A 21,366-nucleotide genomic window follows, 5' to 3' on the forward strand; every position below is an offset into this window, starting at 1 on the left:
CTAAGTCCAATTAGAACACGTTCACTTTTTCAATTAAAGAAAAAACACAATTACTCTCCTTCTCTTTGTTTTTGTTTTGTTTTTTTTTTTTTTTTCGTTAACTTCTAACAAAAAAAAACAAATAATGTTATTCTATAGTTTGAAAAAATTTAGACCACGTTAAGTTATTTTTTAAAATAAAATACCTTTTATCCTTATCCCATCATCCCATGTAGTTTTATTTTTTATTTTAATTTTAATGAGATTATCTCATCTAATGTAGGTAAAATAATATCCAATTATCCACCACTCTTTATCACTTATCTAAATAAAATTATTAATACATTTCTCAGCCTTTCGACTAAGATCAAGTGTAGTATCTAAATAAAATTATTAAGTTTTAAAATTATAAATTTTAGATTACTTATAAAATCTAGCTCTTTTTTTTCTCTTTCTCTCTCACTCTTTTTTTTTTTATGAACGTACAATTCTATCAAAAATAAATCCAAGCTTATTTTTTATTCTTTCTAAAAAAAAAAAAAGGTTAAAAAGTTTGTCCCAACTTTGTCACATTAAGTAAAAAAGATATTCTTATTCTTAGTATTTTTTTTTTTTTTTATTTGGCCAAAACATCCCATGCAATTACAACTGAAAATAATAACCACCACACTTTTTCAATTATCTTTTGTTTCTGATCCTAACTCTGAGTTTCTACAGATCCTAGAAAAGTAGCAATCTATGGTAAGAGATTATCTGAGAACAGTTCTACCGCAAATTGCTTTCTTAGTGATTCCGAGCATTGGAGATTAAGACTGCACCATCTTGTAATAAAATCACTGACACATTCATTCGGTTTTTGTCGAGCATTAGCTCAATCAATGATTGACACTTTTCTTTTGGAGCTTACAAATTGGGCAAGAAAAGCACTTCGTAAATCATCCCAAGTATGAATTGACCCTGGCTTTAATTGAGAGCCCTTAAGAGATTGAACAAATTGCCTTATCAACAAGGCATCATTTGCAACCTCAAGTTCGAAGAAAGTGTGGCCAAGGGTGAATGTCATGTAACAGCCACTTACTCCTTAATTATGCAGCTACAAGAAGTTTGTGGAAGTAAGTAGTCACTTGTGGAGCCATTAGTAAACGTATTTACAATACAAAAATTAATGTATAAGAAACATAATTGGAGATGAAAAGGAGAATAGGTCCCATCGGGCATGCCAAAAATTATTTTAGAAAAAAAATGTAAAAACAAAAATTGTTAAATTATGTTTAACAAAAATTGTTATGCATTGAAATTTGTCAAACATAATTTCACCCATAGGCCTTTGGGCATATGGATTTTACTAAAATGAGTAATGCCCATTCAAGATCACGTATCTCTTAATTACAATTCCTTCTTTTAAGAGAAGACCATTTGATTCCAACTTGTTGCCATTGTACATAAGTTTATTTATTTTTATATTTGAAGGGATATGTGTTTTTATTCATTTGTGGTTGCTAATAATTTTTATAGGTTGCCTATGTACCCTTGGCGAGGATCAAGCCAATTCATAGTTCTTAAATTTGAGATTTTAAATTTAAAATCCTCAAATATGACTTTATCCATTTTAAATGATGGGCATTTAAGTCAAATACTTGGTATTTATTTATTTATTTGTTGAGAGTTTCAACCTATAGTATCTGTTCATGATAACCTCCCACTCTTCTTCTTTTTTTGGTTAAATAACTCCCCACTCCACTAAACCACTACCAATTACAAAATTTCAAATTTGCTAATATTACGACCAATTAGAACACGATTGTCAATGCTCGGCCTCAATTGTGGCGGAAAAACCGCCGTCGTGGGCCTTCATTCAATCACCCGCCATGGCAATGCTCCCGCTCGCACTGGGGGCCCCGTTGGAGGGCCCCTCTCTCTCAGTATGGTGCGTGATGTGTGCATGTGTAGTGCGTGGCGTGGTTTAAGTAGGGCTTTGAGTGCTCTCTCTCTCTCTCGATGGAGGAAGGTAGGTCTACCTTTGGTGTTGTGGCGAGAACCTAGGCAAAATTGTAAGGGATTACGAAAGGTAAGTGAAGTCACCACCAATCATTGGGTATTTCTAAAGTGTGATTGGTCACCTATTTCTAGTTGATTTTATTACCAATCCTAGGTTAAGAAAAATGGCATTTTTCCTAATCTAATGTGGATGCCAAAAAATCTTGATTCTTAGGTCCGAAAGTTTGGTTACATGTAGGGAAGGTGTTAGGCACTTCACAACACTTGTTCGAGGACAGTCCTTTGTTTTGATAAAACCTTAATTTTCTAAGATTAGTAGTAAAAAAACATGATTTTAGCATTGGCTTTCAGGGCTTTGCATGCATGGGGGGCTTTGAGGTTTGGCTTTTGAATGGGTGTGGTCCCAATCTATGCTTTCCTAAACCATTCGAGCAAAGTACCAGATTTCCACGGAGAAAAACCGCCGACATGTCACCTTACTTTCGCGGTAGAAATTAGGCATCGCTTGCCTTAGGTGACACGGACTATTTCAATCACACCAGAAGAGGCAAGCAGGCATATATATATATATATATATATATACATACATACATACATCATGCACAATGCGAGCACATAGAGCGGGAAAGTAAATGCCTACATCCCTAGAGCATAGCCCAAAATATAGGTGTAGAAAAGTAAACGGGGGTCAAAGATGAGGATGAATGGTACACGGCATGAAATACCTAATACAACCCATCTAAGAGAGAAAGGGAAGAGGAAAGAAAGGAGTTTAAAAGAGTACATAACCAAATGGGAGAAGCTAGACCCCTAAACCTACTAACTACAGCTACTTGGCTTATATCTGCATGCTTGCTCCCATGCCCTTTTTGCATGCGCCTAGGAGACCGTGCCCTAACTCTATGCGTCCTTACTCCATGTGTGTACATGCAAAAGCAAAGACAAAAAACCAACAAACAAGACACGGAAGGAAAAGATGCAAAGAGCATATGAAAAGGCAAAAAGCGGATAAGCATGATAGGCATGGCAAGCAAAGGAGCAAGAAAGCAAGCAAACAAGCAAAAAGGTAAACAAGCAAGAAGGCAAACAAAAGGTGATGTCTGCAAGAGACAAATGTAGGTCTGAATCGAGTGTTCATAACTTCATTGTGTTGAAGTATGGATGACATAGTAGCAAGCAAGACTCATGGACATGTAAGCAAGCATGTAAAGATGCATAGATAGCCAACAGGTGACACAAATAAGCATGGTAAGCATATCATCACACGAAGTGGCAAAGGGGAAAGGTGTGCATGAAGCAACCAACATCATGGCGATGCATCCCAAATGGTTACATCCAAACAAGGCCATATGGGCGTCGAATGTAACCACATAACCACAAACCCACTAAGGCGTTAAGCGTGGCAAAGCCTTGAATTAGAGAGACTAACACAAGCATAAAGCATAGAAGCAAGCAAGCATAGACATGAAAAATAGGGTGATCCAAACCCTTTGATGTGGGCCGAGGTGTATGGACGATGACAAAGACCATAGGGTCAGGATCGGGTCCAAACCAATAGACCAAAACGCAAGAAAGAAAGACAAAGCGACAAAATGGCTACAATAGCACATGGCATGACAAACATAGCCTAGGTCTAGGCAAACGAACATGGCATGGAGTGCACAAGCACATGGAAGATAGCATAAAGCATGTAGAGAACATAGATCCAAGCGCACAAGCATGTGAAAACATAGATCTAGACATATAGGCATAGAAACATGTGTGTAAACATGTAGAAACTTAGCATACAAACATGGAAGAACATGAATCCAAACATATAAGCACGTACGGATGTAGATCTAAGCATGAAACATGGCAAAAAGCGCATAAACACGTAGATCCGAGCAAAGCGTAGCCAACAACGTCATACAAACATGTGAACATGTAACCCTAACATCAACTTAGAACTAAAAAAGGCATAAAACATAAGAAAACATGCATAAAACCCTAAGCATGTAGATCTAAACATATAAACATGTAAGGATGTAGATCTAAGCATGAAACATGGCATAAGGCATAAAAGCAAAGAGATTTAAACTAGAAACACAAATAAAGCAAGAAACATGCTAAAGAAAGTAATAAATCAAGTTATTCAAGCAAAAAGAAAGGATAAAAAGTTAGAAAAAGATTTAGAAGGTTAGGGGAGTGGATGATAACTAAAAAAGCTACATCCACACCCCTAAGCCCCAAATCCAAAGTGTAGAACCAAGGAAAGGAAGATTGGGTATAAGAACAATACCTTGTGTTTTTTGGTGAAGAGAGAAGGATCAAGAAGCTTTGATGTTTTTTAGGTGTTTTTTGTGCTTGGAAAAGGGAAAAACGTGTAGAAAAACTGGGCCGAAAGCAAAACTTAGCACAAAAATGGTCTCCCCCAGGTCTGAGGGGTGCTAGGGGCTTTTTATAGCCTTGACACAAACTTCGAGGCAACGACCCTTGTAAGGCTGCCAGCAACCCTTCAAGGGTCGCAAGCCTCAAAAGGCCTCCAATTGGGTTGATCTTAACACCCTTGGAAAGATCTTGACTTCCTGTTTCTAAAAAAGTATGGATCTTGAAAATCCAACGGTCGGATCAAAAGTTATGGCTCTTGAAAGTTAGCAATGCATTGATCGGTACGTTATCTCGATTTTAGTGATATCTCGGCCGTCCTAACTCTGATTTCAACCCATGAATAGTCGTTGGAATTAGAATTTGATAATATTTGTAATGGCATTTGTTTCAACCTGTTCTGACAGCAAGATCAAAATTAAGGTTTTTGGGCCCACCCAAGATCGACTTCGGGTCAAACTTGGTCAAACTTAGTCAAAATTGTTAAAAATCTTTGAGAAACTCGGGTTTGATGTAAAACTATGAAAAATGTTGTTTTGTGAGGGTTTTGATCTCGTTTGACCTTCGGTCAAACCTTGGATTGACTAAGGGCATTTTGGTCATTTTAGTTGAAAAAGGCACTTCAGGTGCTCCAATGCTTGAACGGGTTGCGCCATGTCGTTCTAGATGTTCTCGCGGCCCCTTGGAGGGAAAAAAAATATTTTCAGATTTTTCGATGTCTGGCACGCAAATTAAGGGCAGACAAAATACAGTATCAACAAAGGTTACTTTTTCAATTAATCGCCCCCCCCCCCCCGGGCGCGGGGGTGGTAATTTCTAACAAAAAAAGTACAAATAATGTTATTCTATAGTTAAAAAAATTTAGACCACGTTAAAAAAAAAAAAAAAAAAAAAAAAAAAAAAAAAAAGCCCCTTTATCCTTATCCCATCATTCCATGTAGTTTTTATTTATTTATTTATTTTAATGAGATTATCTCATCTACTATAGTCAAAATAATATCTTGTTATCCACCACTCTTTTTCATTTATCTAAATAAAATTATTAAGTTTTAAAATCATAAATTTTAGATTACTTATAAAATCTCACTCTGGTTTTTTTCTCTTTCTCTCTCTCTCTTTTTATGCAAGTATAATTCTATCAAAAATAAACCCAAGTTGATTTTTTATTCTTTCTACTTTGTAATGTTCAATAAAAAAGAGATTCTTATTCTTAGCAAGTTTTTTTTTTTTTTTTTTTTTTTTTTTTTTTTTTTTTTTTTAATTTGGCCAAAACATCCCATTGTAATTACAACTTAAAATAATAACCACCACACTTTTCCAATTATCTTTTGTTTCTAATCCTAACTTTGAGGTTCTACAAACCCTAGAAAAGTAGTAATCTCTGGTAAGGAACTATTTGTGCAAATTTGTACCACAAATTGCTTCATCAATTTTTCAAAGCATTGGAGATTAAGGCTTCTCCATCTCGTAATAAAGTCATTAACGCTCTCATTTGGTTTTTGTCAAGCATCTCAATGATTGACACTTTTTCTTTTTGAACTTGCAAATTGGGCAAGAAAAGCACTTTGTAGATCATCCCAAGTATGAATTAACCCTGACTTTAATTGAGTGTACTAGGTAAGTGTAGAGCCCTTGAGAGACTGAACAAATTGCCTTATCAACAAAGCATCATTTGGAAACTCAAGTTCGACAGAAGTGTGACCAAGAGTGAATGTCATGTGACAACCACTTGCTCCTTGTGCAGATGCAGGAAGTTTTGTTAGGTTAAAATGAATTGATGCCTTGCAAATTAATTAATTAAGTACCCAAGTTAATTAATTAGATCAAATTTCATACAATGACATGGTAGCACAAACAAATTACCAATTATACTAATTGCAGCAGAAAATAAATTTGACACAAATGATTTATTTATGAATAGGAAAAACCACTGAAGCAAAACCCCACTGGGTGATTTTAACATCAAAAAGCTCTTTGGTCACAAAACCCTTGGCGTAAAGGTGCAGTAGCTTCTTCTGAGAGAATAATGAACTAGGGCACTTTTTGCATGCCCAACGGCCTTTAAGATAATCCTTATATATATCTAGGGTTGTGAGAAAAGAAACCCTATACAAATATACAAGCATGGGCCGAAAATCATATTTGGAATTTCTGATTTCATAAGTCTCGACAGAAATAGCTGTGTCGAGCTTCAACATTAAATCTCGATAGAAGTCTTTCTGTCGAGATTGCTGTCGAGATTGTTGTCGAGTTTTAATGAATAGCTCTTCTTCACTTTTTTCTTGGTCAAATCTTCATAGCTTTAACACTTGACTTGAACAACATATTTCTTGACGTTTTAAACTCATCCTAGATCTACCCAATTACAAGTAAAGTGTATTTTGTCAAAGGATTAGCTAATTACATAAAATACGTCCCTAACAATCTCCCCCTTTGACAATCCATGACAAAACCACAACAAAACAAATAATCATGAGAGAAGTCATAAATCACTAAATTCATAACCACTTGTTGTATTACAAATTAATCTATCTCTACTCCAAACTCTTAAAAAACTTTGCAAGAAAAGAGTTCATGGCATGATACACTTTCACAACCTGTCTTTCTGAAACACTTAAATAAAATTCATCAATGCATCATGTGTGAAATAGAAATAAGGATTGTGTACATAAAGAAACGTGTATAAAGATAGAAAAGAAACAACACATGTAGAGTTAGATGTAGAAAAACAAACATCATCATCATATATGAAAATAAAGTACAATGTATGTAATAAATTGGTCACAAGACCGATATACAAGGGGCTAATATAAGAAAAGAAGAAAAGAAAATACATAAAGTCCTCACTACATCCCTCAATGCTATATACACTCCCTCTATCAAAAAAATGTCCTATACTAACTCTCCCCTTAAGTACAGGACTACTCTCAAACCCAAAACTACTCACCATTTTTGTCATGAATGACAAATGGCAAGTCACTGAGAGGTCGTCATCTCGTCATCACCGGAAGAGTCAACATCATCCTTATCATCATCAACCTCATCATCAAGCGAGGCCTCTAGAGAAGGAGAAGGAGAGGGTCCATAGACGCCGATGCAAGCTTGTCGGCATGCAATGCGTCCAATCCTGGTGTTCATCTAACATATCTCGTCAGTGAGATAGTCAAGACAACCACCAAAATCAACATGCATCCACTATAGCTGCTCTATGATGGCATCAAGAGTGACACCAGTTGCAAAGGAGGAAGGAGCGAAGGTAGAAGGAGCCGAGGAAGAGGGTGGAACAAAAGAAGCTACAGGATTGATCGTCTCCACTCGTGGCCACTTCGGTCAAAGCTGGGCCTCGCTCCGCCAAACAAAACCAATGCATATGGCACCCACGATGGTGAAAAGAGGAGAGAGAGGAATAGGAATGGAGAAGTACTGAAGAATCCCCGTGACAGCTGAAGGAAAGATAAGCTTATCATGGGTAGTAGTGTCCTAGTACACATCAATGATAGATGAGATGAGGTGAGAGAGAAAGTCAATGGAAAGATCCTCCAAAAGAGACAAAAGAAATCGAGCACGAGGCTCAGTAATGGAGTTATAGTGAGACAATGGTGTAAGAGTGAATGTCACCACCATGTTAAGGAATCTCGGGCCTTTTGCAAAACCTAAGCATAGAGTGTTTAGCTTACCACCCCATATGGAAGGAGACCCACAAAAATGGAAGATAAGTTTGTCTCTAGACATGGTCCGGAGACGATCACAACCAGGGTAGTCAAGATTCACTACCCTAGGAACGTGTAGTACCTCATATATAAGATTCGAAGTAACTACTATACGTGTACCTCGGAATGTGGTAACAAACTAAGGCACAGAGGTATCATTACCGTGTATGTTGGAGTAAAACTCCTGTATAAACACGAAGAGACATCTTGAGGGTTCCTCAAGTAGAGAAGCCCAATCCTAAGTCCAAATGACTTCGGGGAGAGGAGTGTCAGCAAAGTTCGACAGAATAACCTCGCGTTCCGAATGAACGCCACATTTCTAGAAGTTCTCAAAGAAGTCCATCTTGGCCTTCTCATCATAGAACCGAATATGAAAGGGTACAGAAGGATTAGAAGAGGATGACCCGGAACCTTGAAGTGGGTTCCAAGCCAAAGTAGATTTGCACTATTTGGGTGCCATAACGCAGTCTATCTGAGACATACAGAGACAGAGAGAGAAGACACAAGTTCAGAATAAGAAAGATGAAAAGAATGTATGCATGAACATGTGACATGAGAATTTGAGAGCATCATAGGGGTCACCCAATTCAAACCTAACAGCATTCAACAACAATAATCAAGCATGTATCCAACAAATGCATGAAACATTGTTATAATGCTAATCGAATGCAATGCATGAGCATGTGATGTTAGATTCACAAAACCCAACCCATAACATTCACAAAATACTTAAAAACCCAAAAAAAATAACAAAAACCCTAAAACCTAGGTCTAATGCGTGAAATGCATGAGAGAGAGAGAGAGAGAGAGAGAGAGAGAGGGTTTAGAACACTTACCAAGTGGATTTAGCTTGGATTAGGCCGACAAACACTTGGGTGAAAGGATTTTAGTGAGAAAAGAGGGTTTAAGTCAAGAGAGAAGAGAGATATATCGAGAGAAAATGAGAGAAATGAAATCTGAATCGCGCCTGAGCTATATATAGAAAACATAGCTCGATAGATCGAGATTTCTATTGAGAATCTGTCGAGCTTTAAATCTCGACAGAAGTGAATCTATTGAGGATCTGTCAAGAATCTGTTGACAGCTAAAGGATGGTTTCGATGGATCAAGGATCTGTCGAGAATCTATCAATCAGACAGAGAGCAAAGAAATTTGGCTCGATGGATTAAAGAAGCTGTTGAGAATGTGTCCAGCAGGAACCCAGAAATCTCGATGGATCAAGAAGCTGTCGAGATTCTATCAATAAGAAGCCCAGAAAACTCGATGGATCAAGAATTTGTCGAGATGCTATCGAGAAGGCAAAGAGCACAGGAAAATTCCTCAATGGATCGAGAATCTGTTGAGGATCTATCGAGAAAAAAGAAAGAAGGCTCGATAGAAAGATAATCTGTTGAGGATCTGTCGAGAAGCTGTCAAGCTTGAAGAAAAGGAGTTTTTCCAGGGAGAAAAAACACATAAAGATGAATGTAACAAGCAAGCTATCAACCAAACATCCAAGCGACATATTAAGATCTCAAAACATCTCTCAACATATATGCAAAGCATACATGAATCCAAAAACACACACACACTAAACAAGTCTAACCAATTTTATATTTCAAAAACAAGTTAGAATAGTTTAGTGAGCATATATCAACACATGTATTCCTTGTGATGGCCAAATCATATTGTATCTGCACATGTATCAAAAGTAGTAAAGATTTGCCTGTTGTGTGTGAAACATATAGCAAGAGTGCATAAGTATCTCATATTATGAAAATTTGAGATATGAGAAAATCAAATATACTCACACACAATCATAACTGTTTGACGGGGACTATCACCTTCGAGGTACATCCTATAACTCTCACATCTCCTAAAAACACGTTTGCAGTCATATTGAAAGCATTTTGATCTTTTTGCTTTTATTCTTTGCATATTTTTCTTTTTGAGCATAACATGCATGGGCATATAAGAGAGAGAAGAAAAACCCATTTATGTAAGTTAAAACATCCCAATTTTATTGTGCCGAAGCACACAGATGTTATTCATGATTGGCGGGTTTTAGTGGTGAGATGGTTATTTATGCATTTCTCTTAGGATTTTCTAGTCCTTCCTATCAAAAAGAGTGATACGAGTATGAGATATAAGAGACAATCTTAATCGTACTCTTCACAAACTCGAGTCACAAAGCTCACTTGCTTAGTTGTTCATTGAGATACTCATCTAAATTAGAAGTGATACAAAGTTTAGAAAACTTTGTTTCAACTGCCATCCAGGGTACACAAGTACCAATATATACAAACTCACATTGTTTTTGTATTTTTTTTTTCATTTTTTTTTATTTTTATGTGAAACAAAATAAAACAAAACTAAAACAAAAAAAACAAAAAAAAAAAACATATAAACATACAAAGCATAAAACTAGACTGACTCAAAAACAAGAAAGCAAAACTAACAAGCAAGATATGCAAGCAAGGGGAGAGATAAAGTGAATAAATCACTTGGACCCTTTTTCCTCCCACACTTTGGTTTTGGAGGAAGATCCTTTCTTAGAGTTGAACCTTTGTTTCGGAGATGAAAGGGAAGAATTGAAACTGTTCAAGTACGAAAGAAACATAAGAGTCTTAAGAAGATCTCCAAGAGGACCCAAAGATGGTGGAATTTAACCTTGACCACCAGATGATAACACACTATTGCTTTGTTGAGTGGCTAACCACTTATAGCAGGTTGGACAAGTGTGTCCCGAAGCTCCATAGTGATGACAGAAATGCGGCTTTTTTGGTTGAGACTTCTTATTTTTAGCCTTATTGCTCTTAGGGTCTCGAGTCTCTATCTTCTCTATCTTAAAGGGTGCTCCTAGAATAGATTTGCCTTTGTCTAGATTGTTCTCACTAGCTATCTTATTTTTAGTTTCATTTTTCTCAATATTTTCATTATTAGCAAGTAAGATAAAAATAGTTTTACTAGAGGAGGCAATATAAGAAGAGTTAGAGAGTTCATAACCCAAGCCGGTTATGTCAGAAGCTGATTTCTGAAGGTTCAGCATTTCATCCAGTTTTGCACTAGAAGTCCTCTCCAACTGAGCTCGAACTTGGAATAATTCTGCTTCAAGCTTCTTGGTTCTTTCAGCCAAGAAGTTGTTCTCGGACCTCAATGCTCTAATGGTTTGATTGGCTTTATCAACCTTTGTGGATAGCTCCTCTCGTTCCAGCTCCACTTCACTAAGCTTCTTAGTAGATAGCCTATACAACCTCTTATGCTTTTCAGATACCTTGTATAACTTTGCATAGGCTATATGGATGTCATCATGTTCATCCATCTTCTCGAACTTGGATTCCATCAAGTCCTCTTCTTCATCCATTACTTCTACGATCCCCTCAGTAAGATCCACTGTGGCAGTGAAAGCACTCAAGATTCCCTCGTCATCACTATCATCTGACCAAGTCTCAAGCTCGGTATCACTCAAGGTAGTAGCAAAAGTCTTACTTTTCCCAATTGACTTGAGATATGTTGGACATTCTTGTTTCATGTGTCTAAAACCTTGACATCCGAAGCACTTTGTTCCGAAGGGAATAATATACTGACCGTCATCCTTAGCATCCTTCTTCCCTCTGTCTTGAATTTTAAATTGAGAAGAACTGGATTACTTACGGTCCTTGTCAAAACCTTTCACATTGGCATTCTTCATAAACTTCTTGAACTGCCTAGTGATATAGGACTTCATCTTGGAATTTTCATCATCTGAAAACTCATTAGTCTCATTACTTTTGGCCTTCAATGTCATATTCTTACTTTTGGTTCCTTTTCTAAGTCTGGTCAAGCCCAATTCATAGGTTTACAAGTTGCCAATCAGCTCCGTCAAAGGAATGGTGTCAATGTCCTTTGATTCTTCAATCGCCGTTATCTTGGCATGAAATCTCTCAAGGAGAGATTTGAGTACCTTTCTCACAATCTTGGGCTTAGGAATATGATCACCAAGATTGAATGTTGAGTTCACTATGTCCTTCAACTTGGCATAGAACTCATCGAATGTCTCACCCTCTTCCATCTTTATCTCCTCAAAGCTAGTCGTGAGCCTTTGGAACTTTGAATTCTTGACAGTCTTAGTCCTTTCATAGGTTGTTTGGAGGATGGTCCATGCTCCCTTTACAGTTTTAGTCTAAACTCCTCATTGGTCACCGCACTGAATAGGGCATTCAATGCTTTGCTATTGAAGTTTGCCATTTTGATCTTGGCCTCAGCCCAATCAGCCGACACTTCCTTTGGCTTCACCTAGCCAATTTCCACAGTTTGCCAGACATTCTCATCTAAAGACTGCAAGAAAGCTTTCATGCATACTTTCCAATGTGCATAGTTAATGCCATCAAATAAAGAAGGTATAATAAGAGACTGTCCTCTATTTATGACAAACAGGGGTTAATGGATCACACAATAAAGATTAAAACCTAATCAGAGTGTGCCTGCTCTGATACCACTTGTTGGGTTAAAATAAATTGACCCCTTGCAAATTAATTAATTAAGTACCCAAGTTAATTAATTAGATCAAATTTCATGTAATGGCATGGTAGCAAAAACAAATTACCAATTATATTAAGCGCAGCAAAAAATAAATTTGACATGGGTGATTTGTTTACGAACGGAGAAAACCATCGAGGCAAAACCCCACCAGGTGATTTTAAGATCACCACTCCTAAGAATCCTCTATTATCAATCACAAGCGGTTATAAGTATAAGCAATCTTACCAAACCCTTTGTCCTATCCCAAAATACCAACCTACAGTTGAACCCTTACCCTAATACCTAATTGGACTTGTATTGTAGTAGCAATCTTTCTGTTCAATGCACGAATCCCAGAACGTAACTAACCAATAATGCATTCATCCTAGTACGTGACTAACTCACCAACTTGAAGAAGATAATTGGATGCAAAGTTCTTCAGTTCATCAACAATGAAAATTATGAAGCTCCGTAATAACAAAACCTTTGGCGTAAAGAAGCAGTAGCTTTTTCAGAGAGAATAATGAACTAGGGAACTTTCTATATGCTCGACGACCTTTAAAATAATCTTTATATATATCTAAGGTTGTGAGAAAAGAAACCCTAGACAAATATACAAGCATGGGCTGAAAATCAAATCTGGAATTTTTTATTTCATAAGTCTCAACAGAAACAGCTTGTGTCGAGCTTCAACATTAAATCTCAATAGAAGTCTTTTTGTCGAGATTGCTGTCGAGCTTTAATGAACAAATCATCTTCACTTGTTTCTCGATCAGATCTTTATGGCTTTAACACTTGACTTGAACAACACGTTTCTTGAAGTCTTAAACCCATCCTAGATCTATCCAATTATAAGTAAAGTGCATTTTGTTAAAGGATTAGCCAATTACATAATATATGTCCCTAACAAGTTTTTTTTTTTTTTTTTTTTTTTTTTTTTTGAGAAGGATAGATGCAGGAAGTTTGTGGAAGTAAATAGTCACTTGTGGAGTCATTGGTAAACCTATATACAACACAAAAATTAATGTGTAGGAAACATAGTTGGAGATGAAAAGGAGAATGTATCCCACAGGGCATGCCAAAAATTATGTTGGAAAAAAAATGTAAAATTATGTTTAAAAAAATTGTTATATTATGTTTAACAAATATGTTAAATCGTGTTTAACAAAAATTGTTATGCTCTGAAGTTTGTCAAACATAATTACACCTATAGGGCATATGGATTTTACTAATGTGAGTAATGTCCATTCAAGATAATGTATCTCCTAATTTCAATCCCTTATTTAAATGGAAGACCCTTTGATTTCAACCTGTTGCCTTTGTACATAAGTTTATTTATTTTTATGTTTGAAGGGACATGTGTTTTATTCATTTGTGACTGCACTTAATATTTTATTTAGGTTGCCTATGTACCCTTGGCGGGGATCAAGCCAATTCATAGTTCTTAAATTTGAGGTTTAAAATTTAAAATTCTTAAATATGACTTTGTTCATTTTAAATGATGGACATTTATGTCAAATACTTGGTATTTAAATTTTTTTTTTTTTTAGAGTTTCAACCTTTGGCATTCGCTTCGGATAACTTCCCACACTTTTTTTTCTTCTTCCCTTTTTGGTTAAATAACTTCTTACTCCACTAAACCACTACCAGTTACAAAAATTCAAATTTGCTAATACTTTTTCAATTAAAAAAAAAAAAAAAAAAATCACAGTTACTCCCTTTCTCTTTGTTTTTTTCCCCCCTAACCTTCTAACAAAAAAAAAAAAAAAAATAATGTTATTCTATAGCTAAAAAAAAATTTGACCATGTTAAGTTATTTTTCAAAATAAAAAACTCTTTATCCTTATCCCATCATCCCATGTAGTTTTTTTTTTTTTTTAATGAGATTATCACATCTAATGTTGTTAAAATAATATCCATTTATCCACCACTCTTTTTCACTTATCTACATAAATTATTAAGTTTTAAAATCTTAAATTTTAGATTACTTATAAAATATATTTTTTTTAATTTTTAATTTTTAATTTTTTTTTTATGCTTGTACAATTCTATCAAAAATAGACCCAAGTTTATTTCTCATTATTTCTTTAAAAAAAGTTAGAAAGTTTGTCCCAACTTTGTCACGTTCAGTAAAAATGAAATTCTTATTTTGAGCAGTTTTTATTTTTTTATTTGGCCTAAACATCCCATGTAGTTACAACTTAAAATAATGACCGCCACACTTTTTCAATTATCTTTTGTTTCTAGTCCTAATTTTGATTCAAAAAATCAAGGTTAAACCACAAAATACATATCTTTAATCCGAACTTTTGATTCAAAAAATCAAGGTTATGCCACAAAATACATATCTCCACCTTTCTTCCTCTCTTAATTTCTCCTTGAAGTATTTTGAAGAACAAGGTTATGCCACAATAATTTTTTCAGGTTTTTTTTTTTTTTTTTTTTTTTTTTTTCATAAATAAAATCTTCACTCTTCATATTGTTTTTATTTTTAATTATTTACTTCAACCATTGCTACTATTGTTACATTTTGTATACTACTCATCACATTTAACTCTTATTTTGCCTTATTTTGAAGTCCATTTTAGTGAGCATGATTTTATTTTACCTTCATTTAATTATCTATTAGCTTATGTGCATGTGCTCACGCGTGCTTAGAGTCTCTTCTATTTTTTGGGATAAAACTTAATAATTTAATCCTTAATAATTTGGAATTATTATATTTTCTAATCACAAAAATTTCTAGGAGTGTGATGAGATTTATATACAAAAAAATTATTTTACCCGTAAACACATAACTCTCATCACTTCCCTATGCATTTTTGTAATTAGAAGAAGTGGTAACTCTAAATTGTTATGGAAGCAAATTATTAAACTTTACCCAAAAGAATAAAATAAAAGAGACTATGGAAGTTAGAAACGTAATTTTACTGAATTGTCCTCTAATTTTGTTTAGGTGTAAGAATATTTTTGAACCACAAATATGATAAAGGCGGAAAAACTCTTTAAATAGTAAAATGGATAAGAGCTAACAGCCTTCTAGATTTGGATCATAAAACGCACCGTTTCTTAGCGCATTGTAGCAGATCCGAAATAAAACCCTAGTAGCATCAGCGCAAACCCTAGAACTTGGCCACACACACGCCTCTTTATAAATAGCAGCAACCAACACAGGAAACTCAAACCTCAAAAGCCACAGCCATCTCTGTGAGCGTTTCTCATCTCATATATGCTAGACTCTCCTCTTTTTCTTTTTCTTTTTTCTCTTTCTCTTTCGCTTGATTTTTATGATTCGTCGTTTTCTGTTATCTATGTCTATCTGCGTTTAGATTTATGCGTACTCAGAGGGGACTGTGACGATTTGTGATTTAAGGTCTCGTTCGTCGTAATTGGCCCAATTAGGCCTTGCCGACCATCCTGATATATCACCACCCATATTCTGAGTCCCCCTTTTTTATAACTAAATTTGTGTTCTTCAATTTTTTGGGTGTTTGAATTGGCCGATGATTATATATATTTTTAAAGACAAGCATATGTCTGAATCACTCTGTGTGGATCAACCTAATCTTCTCTATGAGGCCTTTTCTTCTGGGTTTTTTTATTTTTGTGTGGGTTTGCAATGAATTAAGCATTTTTTTCTTATCAATTTGTTTGTTTTAACTTTTGTGCTTTTCAAAGTTCAAACTGCCAGTGATGAGAACAAATGGTATTTGCGCAAAGTATGACAGTTTGTGATTACATTTACCTACTGCCTTCCTTCTGAGGTATGCGGTTTTTTTTTTTTTTTTTTTGTTTATCTATCTTATGTGGGTCATGTGATGATTTAATACGCATAGTTCAGATGATAATCTGTGATTAACACTTTGCATAGTCTTTCGCTCCTATCTGATGACCCATCTCTCTTTCTTGTTATATATTTTTGCTTATCTCTTTTTTTATTTATTTAAATTTAAGGATTAATAAAATTAATTGTCTTTACTGTATTCAGGGAAAAATTGCAGTACAAAATTTCCCTTTAATGGTTTATCAAGGGCTATCAACTTTAATCGGTGGTTTTAACTTTTAACTAGTTTATTTAATTGTTAGAGTCAAGAACTCACTGGATGTATTTCATTTTTCAGAGTCAAAGGACTAACACTAAAATTTGGTAGAATCAAGGACTCTAATATTTAAATTGGTAGAGGCAAGTGACGGTGGAGTCAAGAACTCCTTTAAAATTTGATTGAGTAATTGGTACAGAACTCCCTTAGAATTTCTCATGTGCAAGATTGAATATTATCTTTAATTTGGGGAATCCTAAACTCAAATCCAAATCCAAATCCAAATCAATCTCAATTCCAAATCAACAATGATCATATTTTGGTCAAATGGTATGACATTTTTTGTGTCCCAAATAGACCTTATTTGATAAAAGGTGAATAGACCCTTTTTTTGTGTTGCCGTGCAGGTGTACCCATGACAATTTTTTATGATATTTTTTTAGTTTAAACACACAATCAGTGTATCAGATCTATTTTGTATTATTACTTATAATTAGATTTGTATTTTGTTCATTTTGCTTAATCACAAATATAAATTATTGAAATATATCTAACAGAGGTGAGGCAGTGACTATAAGGGTGATTCACTCTTTTTTTAATATTTTCCAAAGAAACATTTTCAACATTTTTTCTCATTAATCAAATACAAAGAACAACAAAAACAAATAGGAAACATAATCGGAAGAAACCAGGAGTAAAAATTGACTGAGAAGTCTGAAAAATAGAAAGAGGCAGCACCATTTTAATCAAAATCAAATAAGCAATGAGGAAAAAGTTTCAGGGCAAAGACGACAAGGGGTCTGCGAAATGCAAATCAGGGGGAGGGACTCTCAATTCTCGAAAACGTTTTACGGCCAGGGAAAATTATTTCTCATTGTCAACGGAAAAACATTTTTTGTTTGGCCAATATTCAGACAAATATTTCCCTAAAAAAAAAAAAACATTCAGACAAATATGCCTAAAACACAAACATATAAAAAACATTTTCCAAAAAAGCTTTTACACTGAAGAATATTTTACACAGGATTAGTAGGTGAGGTTTTATTTTTTGGCCATTGGTACTGTATCCTTCTCTTCTACTTCAGCTGCTTCTTCTTCTCATCAATACTTTAAATCACTTGAGAATTAAGACTAAATCAAATAACATGACATCATGGAACACAATTGAAGCATTTTTCCAGCCTAAATGGAAAAAATGGAATGTAATTTAAAATTCAAGTTCAATTATTACCTGTATATAGAGCACAATTTGAAGAGGTAGAATCAAGGTATATATAAGCAATATGCATTGATTCTAAGACGATATATTTAAATTTTCAGGATAGCTGGTCAGAAGTCAATGGCAGCACAACCAAGAAGAATAGAGAATGGAAGTCTCAGGCTGTCCAGGCTGTCCAGGCACTATGGAGGTATGCAAATAGCAAAGCACTAATTCTAATAAGCTTCGATAAAAATTTCTGGGTCAACTGATTGAAAGTCAATGGCAACCCAGCGAAAAAGACTAAAAAATGGAAGAGACAGGATGTCCAGATGAGCTTCTCCCTGGATAGAGCTAAAAACTGATTTGGTCAGCATCAGCATTGTCAGAGCTCAGGCACCAAAAATATGTGATCAAAGAGAAAATCAATGCCCAATTCATATGGGTAAGAAGGGAAGCAAATTAAATGGCGGAGATTGCAGTAAACTTGGTCATCAGCAAGTTAATGCCCTTGCTATCCGAAGAGGCCAACCTGTTGCTGGGTGTACATAAAGAGGTTGCAGAAATCAAATATGAACTGAGTATATTCAGGCTTTTATTAAGGATGGAGATGCAATGGCAGAGAAAGAAGACAGAAGCAACGTTGTAAAACTTTGGGTGAAACAAGTGCTGGAAGTAGCTGAGAGCATGGAAGATGTCCTAGAGGAGTACAAATTCTGTGTGGCACAGCTACAAGATGATCAACCAATTAGATTCAAAGGTTTACTCCAAAAGGTTCCTCACCAGGTCAAAAGTCTCAAACATCGGCAAGAGATTACCAAAGAGATTCAAAATATCAAAGCATTACTCTGCCAAATCAAGGAGAAAAATTATAGATACGAATTCAAAGAGCAAGGATCAAGCAGCAACACAAAGGACGTTACATGGCATGACCCTCGACTGGCAGCCCATTTCATTGGGGAAGCTGAAGTTGTGGGGATTGATGACTCTAGAGATAAAATGACAGCTTGGTTGGTGGAGGGCTCATCTAAACTCTCCACAATTTCAATTGTAGGCATGGCAGTCTTGGCAAGACCACTCTTGCTAAGAAAGCTTTTGACAACCATAGAGTGAAAGAACATTTTAATTGTCATATTTGGATCACAGTATCTCAATCATACAACATGGAATGGCTTCTGAAAGAGATGATAACACAATACTATAAAGCAATGGGGGCAGACAGCACCCAAGGAGATCAACACCTTCAATGTGATATCACTCATTGCCAAATTGAGGGAATGTCTACAAAATAAGAGGTGCGTTATTTTTTTGATGATGTATACCATAAAGAGTTTTGGGGAACTATAATGCATTTATTTCCAGATGATAGACACAACATGTGATTATGATGTGCAGAGAGTTCTCAATTTTAATTATTCACAAAATGCAACCTTTACCTCCTGAAAAGGCCATGGAACTCTTTTGCAAAAAGGCATTCAAGTAGTTCATCTTTGAGGGGCATTGTCCCCCGGGGTTAGAGCAACTGTCTGTTGATGTTGTTGCAAGATGCCAAGGATTACTTCTTGTTATTGTGGCTATAGGTGGTCTACTGTCAACCAAAGAAATTATTGCCTCTGAATGTAAAAGTTTTTATGATAATCTCATTAACGAGCAAGAAATTAATCCACGACTTGCAATTATCAAAAAAAATTTGTCCTTCGGTTATCACGATCTACCATATCACCTTAAATCATGTTTCTTAATACTTTGGCGTGTATCCTGAAGACAATTCTATAAGATGTTCAAGATTTATTAAACAGTGGATAGTTGAGGGTTTTGTAAAGGAAGATGAGAAAGGTAAGACATTGGAGGAGATGGGAAGTTCAATTGGCAAATTACTGAACCTCCAAACTCTGGATCTGAAGCATACTAATATGAAGTTTCTTCCTAATTCAATACAGAGACTGCAGAAACTTAAGCACCTATACATAACTGGAAGTACAATTCGGCCTTAACTATTGACATTCCCTTGCAGTATCTCCAAAGTTTGAAGAATCTCCAAACGTTGACGGGGGTATTTATAGATAATTACCCGTATCTAGTCAATGGCCTGGACAGCCAAGTTCCTGGGATTCAAAGAAAGAGCAAGGGCCTGGGCCAAGTTCTTGGTACTTTTTAAAAAAGCAAAGACCTGGTTCTGGATCAGGGCTTAGGCGAGTTAATCAACCTTAGAGAATTGAAACTTGAACGTCAGCTTTTCCTGTCAGAGCAAGTAAACATGGTAAAGCATGTTATGAAACTGAATCACCTTCAATCTTTGCAGTTGACATCATATCCTATAAAGGAATCATGGGGGCATCTAAAGTTGGAGCCTTTGTCAGGCCTTGAAAATCTTTCTCGACTAAAGTTGTCAGGAGATATAGATAATCCATCCATTATTGTAAACACAAATGGACTCCCACAAAATTTGACTATACTTACATTGGTTGACTCTGCACTTAGAGATGATCCAATGCCAGTATTACAGAAGCTTCACAACCTCAGATCACTGTATCTCAATGATAGATCTTACATGGGGAGTAGCATGGTTTGCTCCAAGGGAGGCTTTCCCCAGCTTCAAGTTTTGAAAATGTCGTTTCTGTTCAATTTGGAAGAACTGATTCTGGAAGAACAAGTCTTGCAAAAGCTTGTGGAGTTTTAGAGATTGTAGACAGTCGTAGTTTAAAGGTCCTCACTGGGTTAGAGAATTTAAAGACTCTCCAACAATTGAAGTTAACTGATATGTCAAAAAAATTCATAGCAACAATTGAGGAAACCAAAGTTCGAACATGGGCCAATCTTGCCTTACTTATTAGGCGGCCATGGTGAATGAAACTCAAAACTTATTCACGTGTATGGTTGGTCTTCCTTCCCCTTCTCCGTTCCTTCTCATATTTTTGCATTTTTAAAAAATAAATTGTGAGAACTTGGAGCTGCACCTTGTAACAGGTGCCTGGTTCTATCACTTGCCCGTACCAGATAACTGAGTGGTGTTGGAAGAAAATCTGACAAGTTTCTTATAGATGACATCTTGAAATTCTATTGCGCTCATCTTGGGCTTGGGATTGCTTGTTTTTTCTTTTCAGGTGTTGCTTATCTATTTGTTTCTTGGTTAATAGGTGTTCTATGAATATTGTATTATATCCAAATAAAATGGTAGACTTCGTTACTGGCACAAAGTCATCTGATATCTGGTAGACTGGTTCCATTTTGTATTTCTTGTCTTATGTTCCTTTTCATCTCTTTGTAATAATTTCTGTCAAACTGGCAAGTTTTAATGGCTCATTGGCACTGTTGAATTATTAGCAATTATGCGATCTAGTTTTCTTTCATTTATCCTGGTCAGGAATGTTTTTATTTTTAATTGGTTTTCTACATTAGTTCTTTCAAGAAATTGAATGCCCTTTCTGTTCATTAGTATGGCAATTTTGATTTTCTGGTATCCTAACTCTTTAGCCTTCACCTCTGCTATTTTGAGGGCAATGAGCTTAGCTTTGAGGTTGGTCTCTGCTTTGGTGTTGAAGCATCATTCAAAGATTTCGTTTCCTACCCTGTATTTAGCCTCAAAGGCAACACCCCC

The 21,366-nt window shown here is 35.6% G+C and overlaps 1 protein-coding gene and 3 non-coding genes across 4 annotated transcripts; all 4 read left to right on the plus strand.

Annotated features, from left to right (window-relative positions):
- The first annotated feature begins 15,878 nt into the window (after window positions 1-15,878).
- On the plus strand, window positions 15,879-15,977 carry LOC115988271. The gene has a single exon (XR_004091440.1). It is a non-coding gene; the product is annotated as a small nucleolar RNA Z43 (small nucleolar RNA).
- Window positions 15,978-16,215: 238 nt separating this feature from the next.
- On the plus strand, window positions 16,216-16,297 carry LOC115988195. The gene has a single exon (XR_004091371.1). It is a non-coding gene; the product is annotated as a small nucleolar RNA U83 (small nucleolar RNA).
- Window positions 16,298-16,336: 39 nt separating this feature from the next.
- LOC115988268 lies at window positions 16,337-16,427 on the plus strand. Its single transcript, XR_004091437.1, has one exon. It is a non-coding gene; the product is annotated as a small nucleolar RNA snR60/Z15/Z230/Z193/J17 (small nucleolar RNA).
- A 1,956-nt stretch (window positions 16,428-18,383) lies between these two features.
- Window positions 18,384-19,762, plus strand: LOC115986003. The gene is made up of 2 exons (XM_031108874.1): window positions 18,384-18,836; window positions 19,568-19,762. Exons 1-2 carry the CDS (start codon window positions 18,384-18,386, stop codon window positions 19,760-19,762), a joined length of 648 nt encoding a protein of 215 aa, XP_030964734.1.
- The last annotated feature ends 1,604 nt before the right edge of the window (window positions 19,763-21,366 follow it).

Source organism: Quercus lobata, chromosome 4 (assembly GCF_001633185.2).
Source record: "Quercus lobata isolate SW786 chromosome 4, ValleyOak3.0 Primary Assembly, whole genome shotgun sequence".
NCBI classification, from domain to species: domain Eukaryota; kingdom Viridiplantae; phylum Streptophyta; class Magnoliopsida; order Fagales; family Fagaceae; genus Quercus; species Quercus lobata.

Coding starts and splice junctions, on each gene's coding strand:
- LOC115986003 (XM_031108874.1), top strand. CDS start 18,384: ATGGCAGAGAAAGAAGACAGAAGCAACGTTGTAAAACTTTGGGTGAAA. Junction 18,837..19,567: donor TTGTAGGCATGGCAGTCTTG/GCAAGACCACTC, acceptor TTTATTAAACAG/TGGATAGTTGAGGGTTTTGT.